The sequence below is a fragment of the Zootoca vivipara genome, chromosome 14 (assembly GCF_965207765.1).
Source record: "Zootoca vivipara chromosome 14, rZooViv2.hap1.1, whole genome shotgun sequence".
NCBI lineage: Eukaryota > Metazoa > Chordata > Lepidosauria > Squamata > Lacertidae > Zootoca > Zootoca vivipara.
In genome coordinates, this window is record NC_142597.1 from 46,012,433 (window position 1) to 46,027,152 (window position 14,720).

The following is a 14,720-nucleotide window of genomic DNA, read 5'->3' on the forward strand; positions in this document are numbered from 1 at the left end:
TGGGGATCGAACCTGCAACTGTGGCGTTATCAGCACCATGGTCTAAACCAACGGAGCTACATAGGGTATATGGTTATATTGATGTGTATATGTTTATTCCCCCCATTTATTGTGTTTCTATCAAGCAGTTGGTCCCTTACCTCTCTCGCCCTGATCACGCCACAGTGATCAATGCGACGGTCACCTATAGGCTTGATTATTGTAACTCGCTCTACGCAGGGCTGCCCTTGAAGCTGACCCAGAAACTCCAGCGGGTGCAGAATGCCGCAGCGAGGCTCCTTACGGGGTCCCGGCCACGGGATCACATTCATCCAGTGCTTTACCAGCTGCACTGGCTCCCGGTGGAGTACAGGATCAGGTTTAAGGTGCTGTTTTTGACCTTTAAAGCCCTATGTGGCTTGGGACCCTCGTACCTACGGGACCGCCTCTCCTGGTATGCCCCGCGGAGGACCTTAAGGTCCACAAACAACAATACTCTGGAGATCCCGAGCCATAAGGTGGCTAGATTGGCCTCTACTAGGGCCAGGGCCTTTTCCGTATTGGCCCCAACTTGGTGGAACACTCTTTCCCAGGAGACCAGGGCCCTGCGGGATTTGTCATCTTTCCGCAGGGCCTGCAAGACAGAGCTGTTCCGCCTGGCCTTTGGGCTGGACTTAGTCTGACCCCTGTGTTTTCCTCCCTCATGGCTTGGATTTATGGACTACTTAAAAGGCTGCATTTAAAATTTTAATATTGTATTTTAATCTGTATTTTAATTAATTGCTTTTTATGTTTTATTGTAATTTTGTTGGTGTGAGCCGCCCTGAGCCCGGTTTTGACTGGGGAGGGTGGGGTATAAATATTATTATTATTATTATTATTATTATTATTATTATTATTATTATTATCTTTCTCTCCAAGGAGCTCAAGGTGGCATGCGTGGTTCTCAATCAATCCTCACAATAACCCTGTGAGGTTGGTTAGGCTGAGAGGCAGTGGCTGGCCCAGAAGGTCACCCAGCGAGCTTCACAGCCAGCTGAGAGGATTCGAACCCTGGTCTCCAAAGGTCCAGCACTCTAATCCCTACACCCCACAAGCTGAGCATAGGATGGGGGCTCTCAATAGCATTAACAACCAACAGATCTCCATCAGCCACAGCTTTGAATTCAGCACAGAGCAAGCAGGTCTCTGTGTCTCCAGCTTCCAGCTCAGCTCACATAGAATCACAGAATCGTAGAATCCAACCTCTGCTTTCAAAACTTCCAAGGAAGGAGAGTCTGCTCCTCTGTGGAACAGCTCTTCCTGTCCGGGATTCCGCCCGGGATTCTTTCGCTGGGATTCCTGCCTTTCAGGGGGCTGGACTAGATGACTCTTGGGGTCCCTTTCAACTCTACAATTCTATGGACAGCGAGAGGGGATCCTTTGCCCAGCTGGGCCCCAGAGTCGGAGTCCTGAGGGCCCCAGCCTCTCTGGGTCCCCTTTGCCCCCTAAGTGAGTCAGAGTCACGTCAGGGGGTGGGGTGGGGTGGGGGGAGCCTTGGGAGCCTCCCGGATGGAGTTCATATTAATTAGTAACCAGGCAGAATCAGGGAGCAAATTCCACCGGGTTCTGTTTGCAGAGTGGGAGAGAGCAGGGAGGGATGTTTTTCCATGGAAAGTGAATCCCCTGGACCTTCCGTTCACGGCTGGGTTCAGGATGCGGAGAAAGATCTGCAGAGGAAGAACTTCCCGGAGTTCCCCCCAGTTTTATCACACACACCTCAAATCAACTGGACTCCTTAGGAATGGCATGAACCCAAGGGCTGGATTTGAATCCAGACCTTGGTGGGACCTGGTGTCACAGTTAGGGCTCCCAGCTCTTATTATCCATTTATTGCATTTATATCCCACTGTTTTTCTCCAAGGAGCTTAAGATGGCATCCATGGTTCTCCACCTCCTCATTTAACCCCCCCAACAACCCTGTGAGGTAGGTTAGGCCAAGAGAGGCATTGACAACCCCCCAAGATCACACCCAGTGAGTTTCAAGCCTGAGGTGGGGTGCGGGGTGTGGATTTGAACCCTGGTCTCTGCCAGGTCCTAGTCCAACACTCTAAGCACTATACCACACAGGCTCTCTTGACTGCAGCATGTTGAATACCGGAGGTGCCTCTGAGCATGTGCCAAGTGCCTTCCTTGTGCGTCTAATAATGGCAGCCAATCAGACGCCAACGGTCAGATATTGGGTTGGTGGCATCCCAAAAGCTAGACATTTTGTGGGGTTGCTCTGCCCCTTGCAGGGGGTGTGAGCTGCAGAGTCAGCCCCAAATACTGGAGCAGGTTAGGGGGAGTCTGGCGTGGCCCTCGTAGGGCTCTGCCCCAAGCTGCCTGCATTTTGACAGGCCCTTCCAGGGCTACTCCAACGGGGGAAAGAGTTACAGTGGTACCTCGGTTTATGAACACAATTGGTTCCGGAAGTCTGTTCATAAACTGAAGCGTTCATAAACTGAAGCGAACTTTCCCATTGAAAGTAATGGAAAGTGGATTAATCCGTTCCAGATGGGTCCGCGGCGTTCATAAACCGAAAATTCATAAACCGAGGTGTTCATAAACCGAGGTTCCACTGTACTTGTAAAACTGTGTCAGATATTTGGGGAGCTGATTCCTTTCTGGTGACATTCCTCAAAGCAAAAGCAAGTCACATCCACAACTGAACATTTAAAGCATGATGATAGCATTTTATACAGGCATGGCTTCCCCCAAAGAATTCTGGGAGCTGTAGTATGTTAAGGGTGCTAAGAGCGGTTGGGACAGACCCACATACACCCCGTTTCCCCTCACAGAACTACGATTCCCAGACTTCCTTGTGAAGGGGGGTTGATTGCTAAACTGCTCTGGGAATTGTAGCTCCAGGAGAGGAATTGGGGTCTCCCCCATAGGAGCTAACTCTTAGGAACTGGGGGGGCTTCAGCCCCCACAATAGAATATTTGTGGGGCCCGGGGCCCCTCAAAGTTGATGGGCATTCCCATTCAAATGGTGTGTGTGCACTGCGTCATGCGATCAGTCATTCAGGGCAAGGCTTACCTGGGTCCCCACAATATTTTATTCAAGTTGGCACCCCTGGTCTCCCCTAACATCTCTCAGCACCCTGAGCAAACTACAACTCCCAGGATTCTTTGCGGGGAGCCGTGGCTGCTTTAAAGGGGTATTGTAGCTCTTTAAAGGGATGTGGGTGGCACTGTGGGTTAAACCACAGAGCCTAGGGCTTGCCGACGATCAGAAGGTCGGCGGTTCAAATCCCCGCGACGGGGTGAGCTCCTGTTGCTCGGTCCCAGCTCCTGCCAACCTAGCAGTTCGAAAGCACGTCAAAGTGCAAGTAGATAAATAGGTACCGCTCTGGCAGGAAGGTAAACAGCATTTCCATGTGCTGCTCTGGTTCGCCAGAAGCGGCTTAGTCATGCTGGCCACATGAACTGGAAGCTGTACACCGGCTCCCTCGGCCAATAATGCGAGTCAGTCACGACTGGACCTAATGGTCAGGGGTCCCTTTCCCTAGCTCTTTAAATGCCTGGTGTGAACATGTGGCCGTACTCGGAGTGCATCTTCGCACGTCTGCCCTCGGAGGCTCAAAGGGTGGAGGAGGGCAGGCTTAGCCATGGAGCCATCCAGTCGCCGACCCCCGTGACTTTAGAGGGAAAGTCAGTGACAAAGGGAAAGGGATAGTTGGAGCAGGAGGAGGAGGAGGAGGAGGAGGAGGAGGAGGAGGAGGAGGAGGAGGAGGAGGAGGAGGCCAGCGGCCCGAGTGACCTTGTGTGTTCCCTTTGAAGCAGGGAGGCTGGGCTGAGCTGAGCAAACAGGATCCCTGGCGCAACCCTCAAGGTCCCATCAGAGGCGGACGGTCATCCGCCTGCCCAGCCACTCGCCATGAAGCTCCTCAGCCTGGTTCTGCTGCTGGGCTGCCTGTGGGGGAGCTTTGCTGCCGAGGGTGAGTACCAGGATCCCACCCCCACCCCAATTTGAGCTATTGACCGGGGAATCTCAAGGGAACTTGCAACCGGCCTAGGTGCGTCTCCATGATCAAACTGTTCAGAGTGGGAAGGAGCCTTAGCTTTTGGAACTCCCCGCCACAAGGTGCTGCCAAGTCCATCTGTTGGGGAAGCTTTGTAAGCGGGGCGCCCTTCAGCAGAGTTGTACTCAGAGCGGAGCTGTTGAGGTCAAGGGCCCCAACTGTGTCACGTTCCTTTAATGTTCAGAGTTTCTACTCTGAGTAAAACTTATTTGAGTAGAGCTGTTGAGGTCAAGGGCCCTAACTGAGTCACGTTCCTTTAATGCTGCTCCAGAGAAGCGGACACGGAGCAATGGATTCAAACTACAAGAAAGAAGATTCCACCTAAACATTAGGAAGAACTTCCTGACAGTAAGAGCTGTTCGGCAGTGGAATTTGCTACCAAGGAGTATGGTGGAGTCTCCTTCTTTGGAGGTCTTTAAGCAGAGGTTTGACAGGCATATGTCAAGAATGCTTTGATGGTGTTTCCTGCTCGGCAGGGGTTTGGACTGGATGGCCCTTGGGGTCTCTTCCAACTCTACGATTCTAATGTTCGGAGTTTCTACTTTGAGTAAAACTTCTTTGAGTGCCGTCCCCCCCCCATGGGTTCCAGGGACAATTTGCGTGCGTGCACACACACACACACACACACACACACACACACACACACACGAATGATACTGGGGACAATCAGGATGAGAAAGAACAAAAGAAAGAACAGAAATATTGTTTAAAGTTCTCCTGTTAGGCAATAATGTGGTCTTCACGGGGGCAGGGGAAGGCGGAATTGCATTGGGGAATGTCAAAACTGCATCAAAAAGTTTCCTGAATATGGTCCCTGGGACTCGTCAGAGCCCTCACCCGCCCTGCCCCCCCCCCAGGGTCTTTGCCCAGCTGGGAATCTGTCCTTGAACCCTGATCCTGGCTCTTTGTTTCCCTGGATGGAGGATAACGGAGGAGGGGTGTTTGTGTAAAAACTAGCCTACAGTACAGAGCCTGTGTTGCTCCGCCCCCTTTCGTTGATGGCCCCTCCCACCACTGTCACATGACCCCTGGAAAGTTAAGTACAGTGGTACCTCGGGTTACGAACACGATCCGTTCCCGGTCGCGGTTCGTAACCCGAAAAGGTCGCAAACCGAGCGCCATTTTTGCGCATGCGCAAAGCGCGCGCGGTGCTTCTGCGCATGCGCGCGGCGCACGCGCGACAAAAACACTTCCGGGGTTGAGGAGTTCGTAACCCGAAGTGTTCGCAACCCGAGCGGTTCGTAACCCGAGGTACGACTGTAGAAGGGAATGTGGCCCTCAGGCCTGAAAAAGATTCTCCGCTCTGCCCTTGCCCCAGAAAGCAACCTAGTTTTGCACATTTGTTTCACTTGCGCTTAGCAAACATTCAAATTGCTTGATATCAGCTTGCAAGTGGCATCTGTTGTTGCCACACATGAATGTAGAATTTCACCCTGAAAAAAAGAAGCACAGGAGGAGGGTGGATTTCTGCCCCACTTCTCTGCCATTAAAGGGATAGGGAGGAGGGTCTACATTGCAGGGGGTTGGACTAGATGACTCTGGGTGTCCCTTCCAACCCTTCCATCCACTTTGGGATCCGCTGGGTAAGACACCGGATGAAACTTGGTTTTGGTTTTAATCTATGGCAGTTCTTGCCCACGGCTTGCAAGCCGAGTGGAGGCCCCGATCTCTGTGTGGGTCTCCCAGGCTCCCAAAGCAGCTCGACAGTCGGCCCAGACAGCAAGTCCCCCCTTCTCCCAAAAGTGTGACTGAACTGGCACATTAATTGATGCTGCAAATGTGTGGCGCCCCCTGGTGCCAGCCCTGACTGGGGACAAACGGACCGCCTGGCTTGGTCTTTGGAATAGAAGAACCTAGGGAAAGCCTGCAGGATCAGGCTAGGGGCCACTGGACCTAGCAGCCTGTTCTCACAGGGGCCACCCAAGACACCCACAGGAAACCCACAAGCAGGATCCGAGCACAAGAGCCACTCTCCCCTCCTGCCGTTTCCAGAAATTGCCATCATAGCTAGGAGCCATCCATTGCCCTCTTCTCCTCCAGGAATGTGTCCAATCCTCTTTTCATAGAATCAGAGGGTCGTAGAGTTGGAAGGGACCCTCCAGGGTCATCCAGTCCACCCCCCTGCCATGCAGGAATCTCAACTAAAGCATCCCTGGCAGATGGCCACCCTACCTCTGCTTAAAAACCTCCAAGGAAGGAGAGTCCACCACCTCCCGAGGAAGTCCGCCCCACAGCCAAATGCCTCTTACCCTCAGGACATTTTAAAGCCATCCAGGTTGGTGGCCATGACTGGTTCCTGTGGCAGTGAGTTCCACAGTTTAACTCTTGACTCTTCCCATTGCTCCTTGCTGTTTCCCCCCTGCCCAGAGACTTGCGAGGGGCGCTGCAATGACGGCTTCAACAAGGAGAAGAAATGCCAGTGTGACGATCTCTGCATGTACTACCAGAGCTGCTGCAGCGACTACTGGACTGCCTGCAAATCCAAAGGTATCGTCCCCAGCTCAGGGGCACAGGACACTTGCCCTGCATGCAGAAGGCCCCAGGGTTAGCCCCTGCCTGCATCTCCAGCTCTGAGATCTCTTCCCGAAATCCTGGAGAGCTGCTGCCGGAAAGTGGAGACAACACTCAGCTAGAGGGACCACGGATGGGACTGACTTGGAATAAGGCACATTCCTCTTTTCCTGGGAATTGTAGCGTCATGAGGCATAAACTACAGTTCCCAGGATTCTCTGAGGGGAAGCTGTGCGCTTTAAGCGAGCAAACGCCCGTTGTAATAAAAGCATGTTTGCACAGAGGACCGGAGATTGTGGGAGGGGCAGTTTGTTAAGGGTGCTGGGGAATATTTTGCGAGCATTAAACTACACTTCCCGGGAACTTCGGAGAGGAAGCCATGGAGAGTGCCCCCCTCACTCCTGTCCATTTGCCAACTTTCACCTGCCGTCTTTCCTTTCCCCCCCGACCTCAGTGACCCGCGGAGACGTTTTCACGCAGCCAGAAGACGACTACCAGGATTACTACGACCCCCCCAACGCCACGACCCCGGAGCCCACCCCCACCACTGGAGCCCCCGAGCCAACTATGTGGCTTGACTACGATGATGTGTGGACAGGGGAGACAGACAGGGGGGTGGTCGAGCCCACCAAAGAAGCCCCCGTGCCCGAGACAGAGGCCCCGACCGACGCCCCGGAAGAGGAGGTGGCCTGCAGCGGAGCTCCTTTCGACGCCTTCACCAGCCTGAAGAACGGCTCCATCTACGCTTTCCGCGGTACAGTCTGGGTCGGGGGGGGAGCTGACCCCAGCACCCACAATCCAGACGTGGGTCTTAGGGGCCCAGAGACCTGCAGGGGGGCACGACCCCCCAGGCTCTGCTCCACCCCAGGCGTTTGGATCTCGGGGGGGGGGCAAGGTGCAAACCCAGCCGTTTATGATCTCAGGGTGGCAGGCACGCTTCCCCCCCCCTGCCCATTTTCTCCTCCCAACAACCCTGCGAGGTAGGTTAGGTTGAGAGATGGTGACCGGCCCAAGGTCACACCCTGTCAACTTCATGGCTGAGTGAGGATTTGAACCCTGGTCTCTCCCGGGGGGCCTAGTCCAGAATAACAGCAACGGAAATAATTGTTATTATGATAGGGGGGGGGGAACTACGACAACTCCTTGTTCTTTATTTCATACAATGTATGCAGTACACTGTTTAATTGTTATGAAACCTCAAAGCCATTTTAAGCAAGGAGTAAAACAATGAAATCATCGAGAAAAATAGTTTAAACCAACTATTTAAAGCATTCAAAAGAATTAAAATCAATTATAAACTAAAAGCACGCATCAACATTCTGCATTGCTGGGCAGGCTCAAACAAAAATGCTTTGGGCGGGAACAGTGAAGAAATTTCCCACCCTTCACCCCACAGTCCCAGGGCAGGTTACAACCTTGAAGATACAATATTAAAAATGGTTTAAAACATCATACAGCCAAACTAGAGACAGCTAAAAACTTAGAAAAAGAAACAAATCATTAAAAAACAATTATCATGAATAATAATGTAATAATAATAATAATAATAATAATAATAATAATAATAATAAATTTGATTATTTATACCCCACCCATCTGGCTGGGTGACCCCAAATTATGTGCACATGTGTGATCTTTTAAAACATGCAGATCATTGCAATAAAAACATCACAGCACCATCCATTTCCTTAAAAACAGTGACTTCGCCAATGCCTGTAGGAACAAAGAGGTCTCCATGTGCCGGCAGAAGGACAGCAAGGAGGGAGCCTGTCTGGCTTCTCCAGGGAAGGAGTTCCGAAGTTAGGGATTCTGGGAGCAAATGTTCACCTTCCTCTGCCTGCCTCTTCCTCTCCCTGATCCAGGAAAGTATTTCTACGAGCTAGACGAGAAGAGCGTGAGGCCAGGGTACCCCAAGCTCATCCAGGAAGTGTGGGGCATTGAGGGGCCCATCGATGCCGCTTTCACCCGCGTCAACTGCGAGGGCAAGACCTACCTCTTCCAGGTAAGAGCTCACCCCCCCAGCTCCCCTCCTGGCCCCCTGGCCAAGCCTTCGCCAAACCTGGTGCCTTGCAGACGTTTCAGACTACAATTCCCACCACCCTCCTTGTCATAAGGGTGGTTATAGAATCATAGAGTTGGTTTTGATTTTTTTGTGTGTGTGTTGTGCATTGTGACATTTGGATTGCATATTAATATTTAAATCTTACTGAGATTATTATAGCAAATTGAATCAGAAGAATAGAATTGTGTATTGTAAACCACCCTGTGGTCTCCTGAAGAATAGCGACATATAGATTTAAATAATAATAATAATTAATAATTGCACAGAAGTGCATGTCACAGTACGCAAAAATTCATATCTCAGTAGTGGGGAACTTGCAAAAAATGTGTTATATTTGGGGGGAAATTGCTTTGCAGAGATGGGCCTCTCAGTCAAAACTCCATGCCAAAAGGTGTAGAGTGGAAGAAAACCGCCCTTAAATGTTGATGACTTTTCATGATGATTTCCCCCCACAACAACAACAACAACAACAAAATGATTTGGAAATGCGGAGAACTTAATGTGAGCTTGGCAAGTCAGTGGGGCCCAAGCCTTTCTGCTATCCAGCTCTCAATGAAGGATAACCCCCAGCCCTTAGGCCTCTGGAGGGTCCCAGCTCAGAGCAGGGGGCTTTCAGCTCCGGCACCTCTTGATTTTTCTGCACTTGGTTGTGGATCAGGCAGCCCCCCGCCTCAGCTGACGTGCATCCTTTCCCTCCGCTGACCCCCGCCTGCCCATGGCTTCCTCTCTCCTCTAGGGCAGCCTGTATTGGCGCTTTGCTGACGGAGTCCTGGAGCCGGATTTCCCCCGTAACATCTCAGACGGGTTCAAGGGCATCCCCGATGACCTGGACGCTGCCTTTGCCCTGCCTGCCCAGAGCTACTTCTCCAGCGAGAGGGTCTACTTCTTCAAAGGTGAGGCTGGGGGTGGGTGCAGTCGGTCCCTAAACACTTCTACTGCTACATCTTCAGTATGCCTTTGAAGCATGCTTAAAGGCACCTTTTCCCCAACCCCAGAGAATCTTGGGAAGTGGAGTTTAGAGAAGAGGCCACTAAGAGGTGACACAGAACTACATTTCCCAGGATCCTTCACAAACGAACATAAGAAATATAAGAAGAGGCTGCTGGATCAGCCCAGTTGGCCATCTAGTCTAACATTCTGTTCTCACAGTGGCCAACCAGGTGCCCCCATGGCAAACCCTCAAGCAGGATCCGAGCCCAAGAGCCCTCTCCCCTCCTGGGGTTTCCAGCAACTGCTGTTCCGAACCATGGCTGCCTCCAATGGCCGAGGCAGAACAGAGTTGTCCTGGCTAGGAGCCACTGGAAGCCCTCTCCTCCTCCATGGATTTGCTTAATAACGACTGACATCCATCTGTCTTCCAGTAGCACCTTAGAGACCACAGAGCCTAGGGCTTGCTGATCAGAAGGTCGGCGGTTCGAATCCCCGCGACGGGGTGAGCTCCCGTTGCTCGATCCCAGCTCCTGCCAACCTACCAGTTCAAAAGCACGTCAAAGTGCAAGTAGATAAATAGGTACCGCTCCGGCGGGAAGGTAAACGACATTTCCATGTGCTGCTCTGGGTCGCCAGAAGCGGCTTAGTCATGCTGGCCACATGACCCAGACGCTGTATGACAGCTCCCTCGGCCAATGATGCGAGATGAGCACCACAACCCCAGAGTCGGTCACAACTGGACCTAATGGTGAGGGGTCCCTTTACCTTTAAGTTTGTCATTGGTATGAGCTTTCGTGTGCATGCACACTTTCTTCAGATAAGTGTGCATGCACACGAAAGCTCATACCAATGACAAACTTAGTTGGTCTCTAAGGTGCTCCTGGAAGGAATTTTTATATTTTGTTTCGACTACGGCAGACCAACATGGCTTACCTACCTGTAACTACATCCATTTGTCTTGGGAGACAATGGAGGAGTGTGTCTTTGGGGGCGAGGTCAAGCGGTTGGATAGTTGCAGTGCCTGCTGTGACTGTAAAGACTGATACAGGAGAGACATGTTTTGTTGCAGCTGGGGCAGAGGAAAGTGTCCGGTTGTGCTGCTGCAAATGCACCAAGGCGTTTCTTCTCTCTGGGCTCCTCCCAGCGGTCATTCCTCCTCTGGTCACTGTTGCAGATGCACAACCTGACACAACTGCCTGTCTCCTCCTCCATGCATTTGTCTACTCCTCTTACAAAGCCATCTAGCCCGGTGGCCATGTGGGAGGGAGTTCCACAGTTTAACCCACAAGCAGGATTCAAGCATAAGTTCGGTTTCCAGCAAGTGGTATCTCTGAGCCAGGAGGCAAAGCAGGACCCCTGTGTCTAGGAGCCATTAGTAGCTTTTCCCTCCATTTGTCCAATACTCTTCTACAGCCATCCATAATGGTGGCCATCACTGGCTCCTGTAGCAGCGAGTTCCAGAGTTTAACACTGCAATGCACGAAGAAGGCCTTTCTTTTCTCTGCCCTGAATCTTCTAACATTCAGCTTCGTGGGATGGCCCCGAGTTCTAGTCTTAGGAGACAGGGAGAAAAACTCTTCTATGCCCCCTTTCTCCAGGCTGACATGGCCTAACATGTCGTCTCTTCCTGACCTTCTCTAAACGGAAGAGCCTTTTCTGAACCTTTTCTCGACGCCTTATAAATTTAAATTTAGAACCGACACCCCCTGCAATGGCATGATGGGAAGGTGGGGCCCCCATCTCAGGGCTGGCACCCTCCTCCCTGCCAGCGAAGAAGAGGTGTGGGAAGATCTGCACCAGGAACAAGGGAGGGAGGGAGATGCACAGTGGGGTCTGCTCTCCCTGTGGATCCTGGCGGAGCCATCTTCTCCCCTGCCCGGTGTCGAATCCCTTCTCCATCTGCCTCCCCAGGGCGGAAGTACTGGTCCTACGACTTCTCCAAGCAGCCGACGCGGGAGGACTGTGAGACCACGTCCCCCTCACTGGTCTTCGACCACTACGCCGTGCTCAAGGGCGACAGCTGGGAGGACATCTTCCAAGCGCTTTTCGGGGGCTCGCGGCGCAGTGAGTAGGGCAGCAATGGGAGCGTGTGGGTGTCTGGGCTGAGCCCCACTCTCCGCAGGCACCCACAGCTGGGCCGCACCCTGCTGAGCTGGCCCGATGTGATTGCCGGGGGCAAGAGAGGATGGGACTCCTGCCCTGTTCATACCTTTGGGGAGGGATGTGGCTCAGTGGCAGAGCACCTGCTCGGCATGCAGAAGGTCCCAGCATCGGCAGGTAGGGCTGGGAAGGTCTCCTCGCCTGAAACCCCGGAGAGCTGCTGCCAGTCAGTGTTGAAAACGCTGAGCAAGAGGATATAGGGCAGCTTCTGATTTTAACCAGTGGTTTATTCCACCCCATGAGGACTGGAATCTTACTATGTTTTTTTAAGGGAAGGGCCTCAGCTCAGTCAAAAGTCAGAAGAAGACCCCATTTCCTCTGCACACATTCCAGCTTGACAATATTCTCCTTAAACTGGGGTGTGCAGAGCTGGACCTGGGAGTCCAGGTGGATCTGGCCAAGGCAGAATAGAGCAGTAGTATCACTTCCCTTGATCTGGACACTAGACTTCTGCAGATGCTGCCTAGGATTGCATGAGCCTTTTCTGCTGCTGCATCACACCGTTGGCTCAGTGTGCAGTTCAACTAGGGAACTTGCTGCCGCAACAAATCTCCCTGCCGCGGGATCACATTCATCCAGTGCTTTACCAGTTGCACTGGCTCCCGGTGGAGTACAGGATCAGGTTTAAGGTGCTGGTTTTGACCTTTAAAGCCCTATGCGGCTTGGGACCCTCGTACCTACGGGACCGCCTCTCCTGGTATGCCCCGCGGAGGACCTTAAGGTCCACAAACAACAATATTCTGGAGATCCTGAGCCATAAGGTGGCTAGATTGGCCTCTACTAGAGCCAGGGCCTTTTCAGTATTGGCCCCAACTTGGTGGAACGCTCTTTCACAGGAGACCAGGGCCCTGCGGGATTTGTCATCTTTCCGCAGGGTCTGCAAGACGGAGCTGTTCCGCCTGGCCTTTGGGTTGGACTTAGTCTGACCCCTGTGTTTTCCTCCCTCATGGCTTGGATTTATGGACTACTTGAAATGAGGCTGCATTTTAAATTTTAATACTGTATTTTAATCTGTATTTTAATTAATTGTTTTTATGTTTTATTGTGGTTTTGTTGGTGTGAGCCGCCCTGAGCCCGGTTTTTGACTGGGGAGGGCGGGGTATAAATAAAAATTTATTATTATTTATTATTTTTATTATCTTTCCAGGCCAAACATAGCCAACTGCCTGAACCCTTCCTCGTAAGGCTTGGTTGCCAGTCCCTCAATTGACTCGGTCACCCTCCTCTGCCCATGTGCAGAGACCCAAGGCTATGGGGATGGCCTGGGGAAAGCCTGGCTCACCAGCCGTCTCTTCTGACGTCCCCTCTCCCCATTTCCAGGTGGGGCCAGCAGGGCCCGTTTCATCAGCCGCGACTGGAGAGGGGTGCCCAGTGGCCTGGATGCCGTGATGCTCGGCCGGATCTACGTGGCACAGAGCCCTGCCCAGCGCCGCCCAGCGAGGAAGTCGTCACGCCGGCACCGCAGGAAGTACCGCCACCGCCAGCGCTGGGGACGCTGGAATGCCTGGGACTGGCAAGGCGAACCCAGCTCAGAGTCCTCGGACATGGACTGGTTGCTGGGCGGAACCACCCCATGCCAGCCCTTCCAGAGCGTCTACTTCTTCGTTGGCGGTGAGTACAGGGCATCAAGGAAGGTTGCTGGGGAGGGGGGGAGGAGATAGAAGCAAAAAGAGAACTCACTGGATGCCAAGATCTGGGTTTGTAGCCAGCACATTTTAGGGAGAGGACCCCAGTCCAGGTTTGAAATTGCAGAATATGCAGCAAAGCTTGGAAACATAGGCAGTTAGAACTTTAAAATGTGCCCTTGTGGGTTCACTAGTTAAAAATGGTTTACTTACAAACTCTCTAAAGGTCCCGTTCATGCTCTTTTCCATGTAGCATTCAGGAAAAAATGCACAGGCATTAAAATTTGGCTTAGGTACAAAGTGGCAAAGGTTTCTAGAATTGGTATAGGAACTCAAGAGTGGCTTGTAAGAGTCATGCGGTTTGCAACTCAGGCCTCACACATTGAGCTTCTCTGGTAGACTAAGGGAACAAAGGTTTAATGACCTAGTCCCTCCCAAGGTGAGCTAAGCCTGACTGGTCAGCTTACTCTATGGTCTTAACCCCGTCATGCATTAATTAGACTTCAGAATACTGGTTACGTGAGGCTGGTTATCCCACAGTAGCTCAGTGGTAGAGTGTCTGCTTGGCATGCAGAACGTCCCAGTTTCAATCCTCAGTAGCATCTCCAGGTAGCGATGACGAGGATTATGGGACACTTGTAACACTGCCAGGTCCACTGATCGAATAGCTGGGGTAAGGCGATCTCAAATTTACCAGATTAGCAGTTTCAAAAATAATAATAAAGACTATTGAAATGCAGCTGCCCTTCGACATTCACCTACATCCAGATTTTGGGCTGCAGTTCTCCAGCTAACTGTTGGGTACAGAAATGCATATATTAGGGGACAGTCTGCATAACTATTGGTAAGTGGAAAAAATGCCAACGAAAAATGCTTTCTGTTAGGAAACAAAGGTGCACATATGGTCAAAACAGCAGACAAAAAAACATGTTTCTTAGAAGCAATCTGCACCTGGTGAACTTTGACGAGGATATTTTTAAAAAACCTCAAATTGCCGCAGAAATCCGGAGAGCTGAATTTAAGGTTGGAGAAGTGAGAAGCTAAATTAACAGGATTTCCTTCCTCCCTTTCTGCACCTCCCTCCCTCCCTCTCAGACAAGTACTACCGCCTGAACCTGAACACTCGACGTGTGGATTTCGTCTACCCCAGGTACCCTCGCCCCATCTCCAAGTACTGGCTGGGGTGCCCATCCGATGAGGATCTTGCCTGAGCCCAGCCAGAAAGCCCTCCACACCGTCGACAGCGGCCAAATAAAGCCCCGAGTTCCAAAGACCGTACCTGCCTGCTTGTTTTTTGGGGGGACTAGAGACCTGTGGGGAGGGGGGTTCTTTGCAGCCCAAGTTTGGACAACCTGTCTCACCTGGTAGTTTGGGGACCAAAACAAAGAACGGTGATGCTAAACTGTG

General features: G+C 51.8%; 1 protein-coding gene across 1 annotated transcript; it reads left to right on the top strand.

The window, feature by feature from the left end:
• Positions 1–3,843: 3,843 nt before the first annotated feature.
• VTN (vitronectin) lies at positions 3,844–14,587 on the top strand. The gene is made up of 8 exons (XM_035139329.3): positions 3,844–3,941; positions 6,393–6,512; positions 6,991–7,290; positions 8,399–8,538; positions 9,335–9,491; positions 11,440–11,592; positions 13,009–13,299; positions 14,409–14,587. Exons 1-8 carry the CDS (start codon positions 3,881–3,883, stop codon positions 14,522–14,524), a joined length of 1,338 nt encoding a protein of 445 aa, XP_034995220.2. The 5' UTR covers positions 3,844–3,880; the 3' UTR covers positions 14,525–14,587.
• Positions 14,588–14,720: the final 133 nt, after the last annotated feature.

What these genes read in the sequence shown, in the direction of transcription:
- VTN (XM_035139329.3), top strand. Translation starts at nt 3,881, where the DNA reads ATGAAGCTCCTCAGCCTGGTTCTGCTGCTGGGCTGCCTGTGGGGGAGC. An exon ending in CTCCATCTACGCTTTCCGCG is followed by an intron (nt 7,291 to 8,398) that starts GTACAGTCTGGG and finishes TCCCTGATCCAG; the next exon opens with GAAAGTATTTCTACGAGCTA. An exon ending in TTTCGGGGGCTCGCGGCGCA is followed by an intron (nt 11,593 to 13,008) that starts GTGAGTAGGGCA and finishes CCCCATTTCCAG; the next exon opens with GTGGGGCCAGCAGGGCCCGT.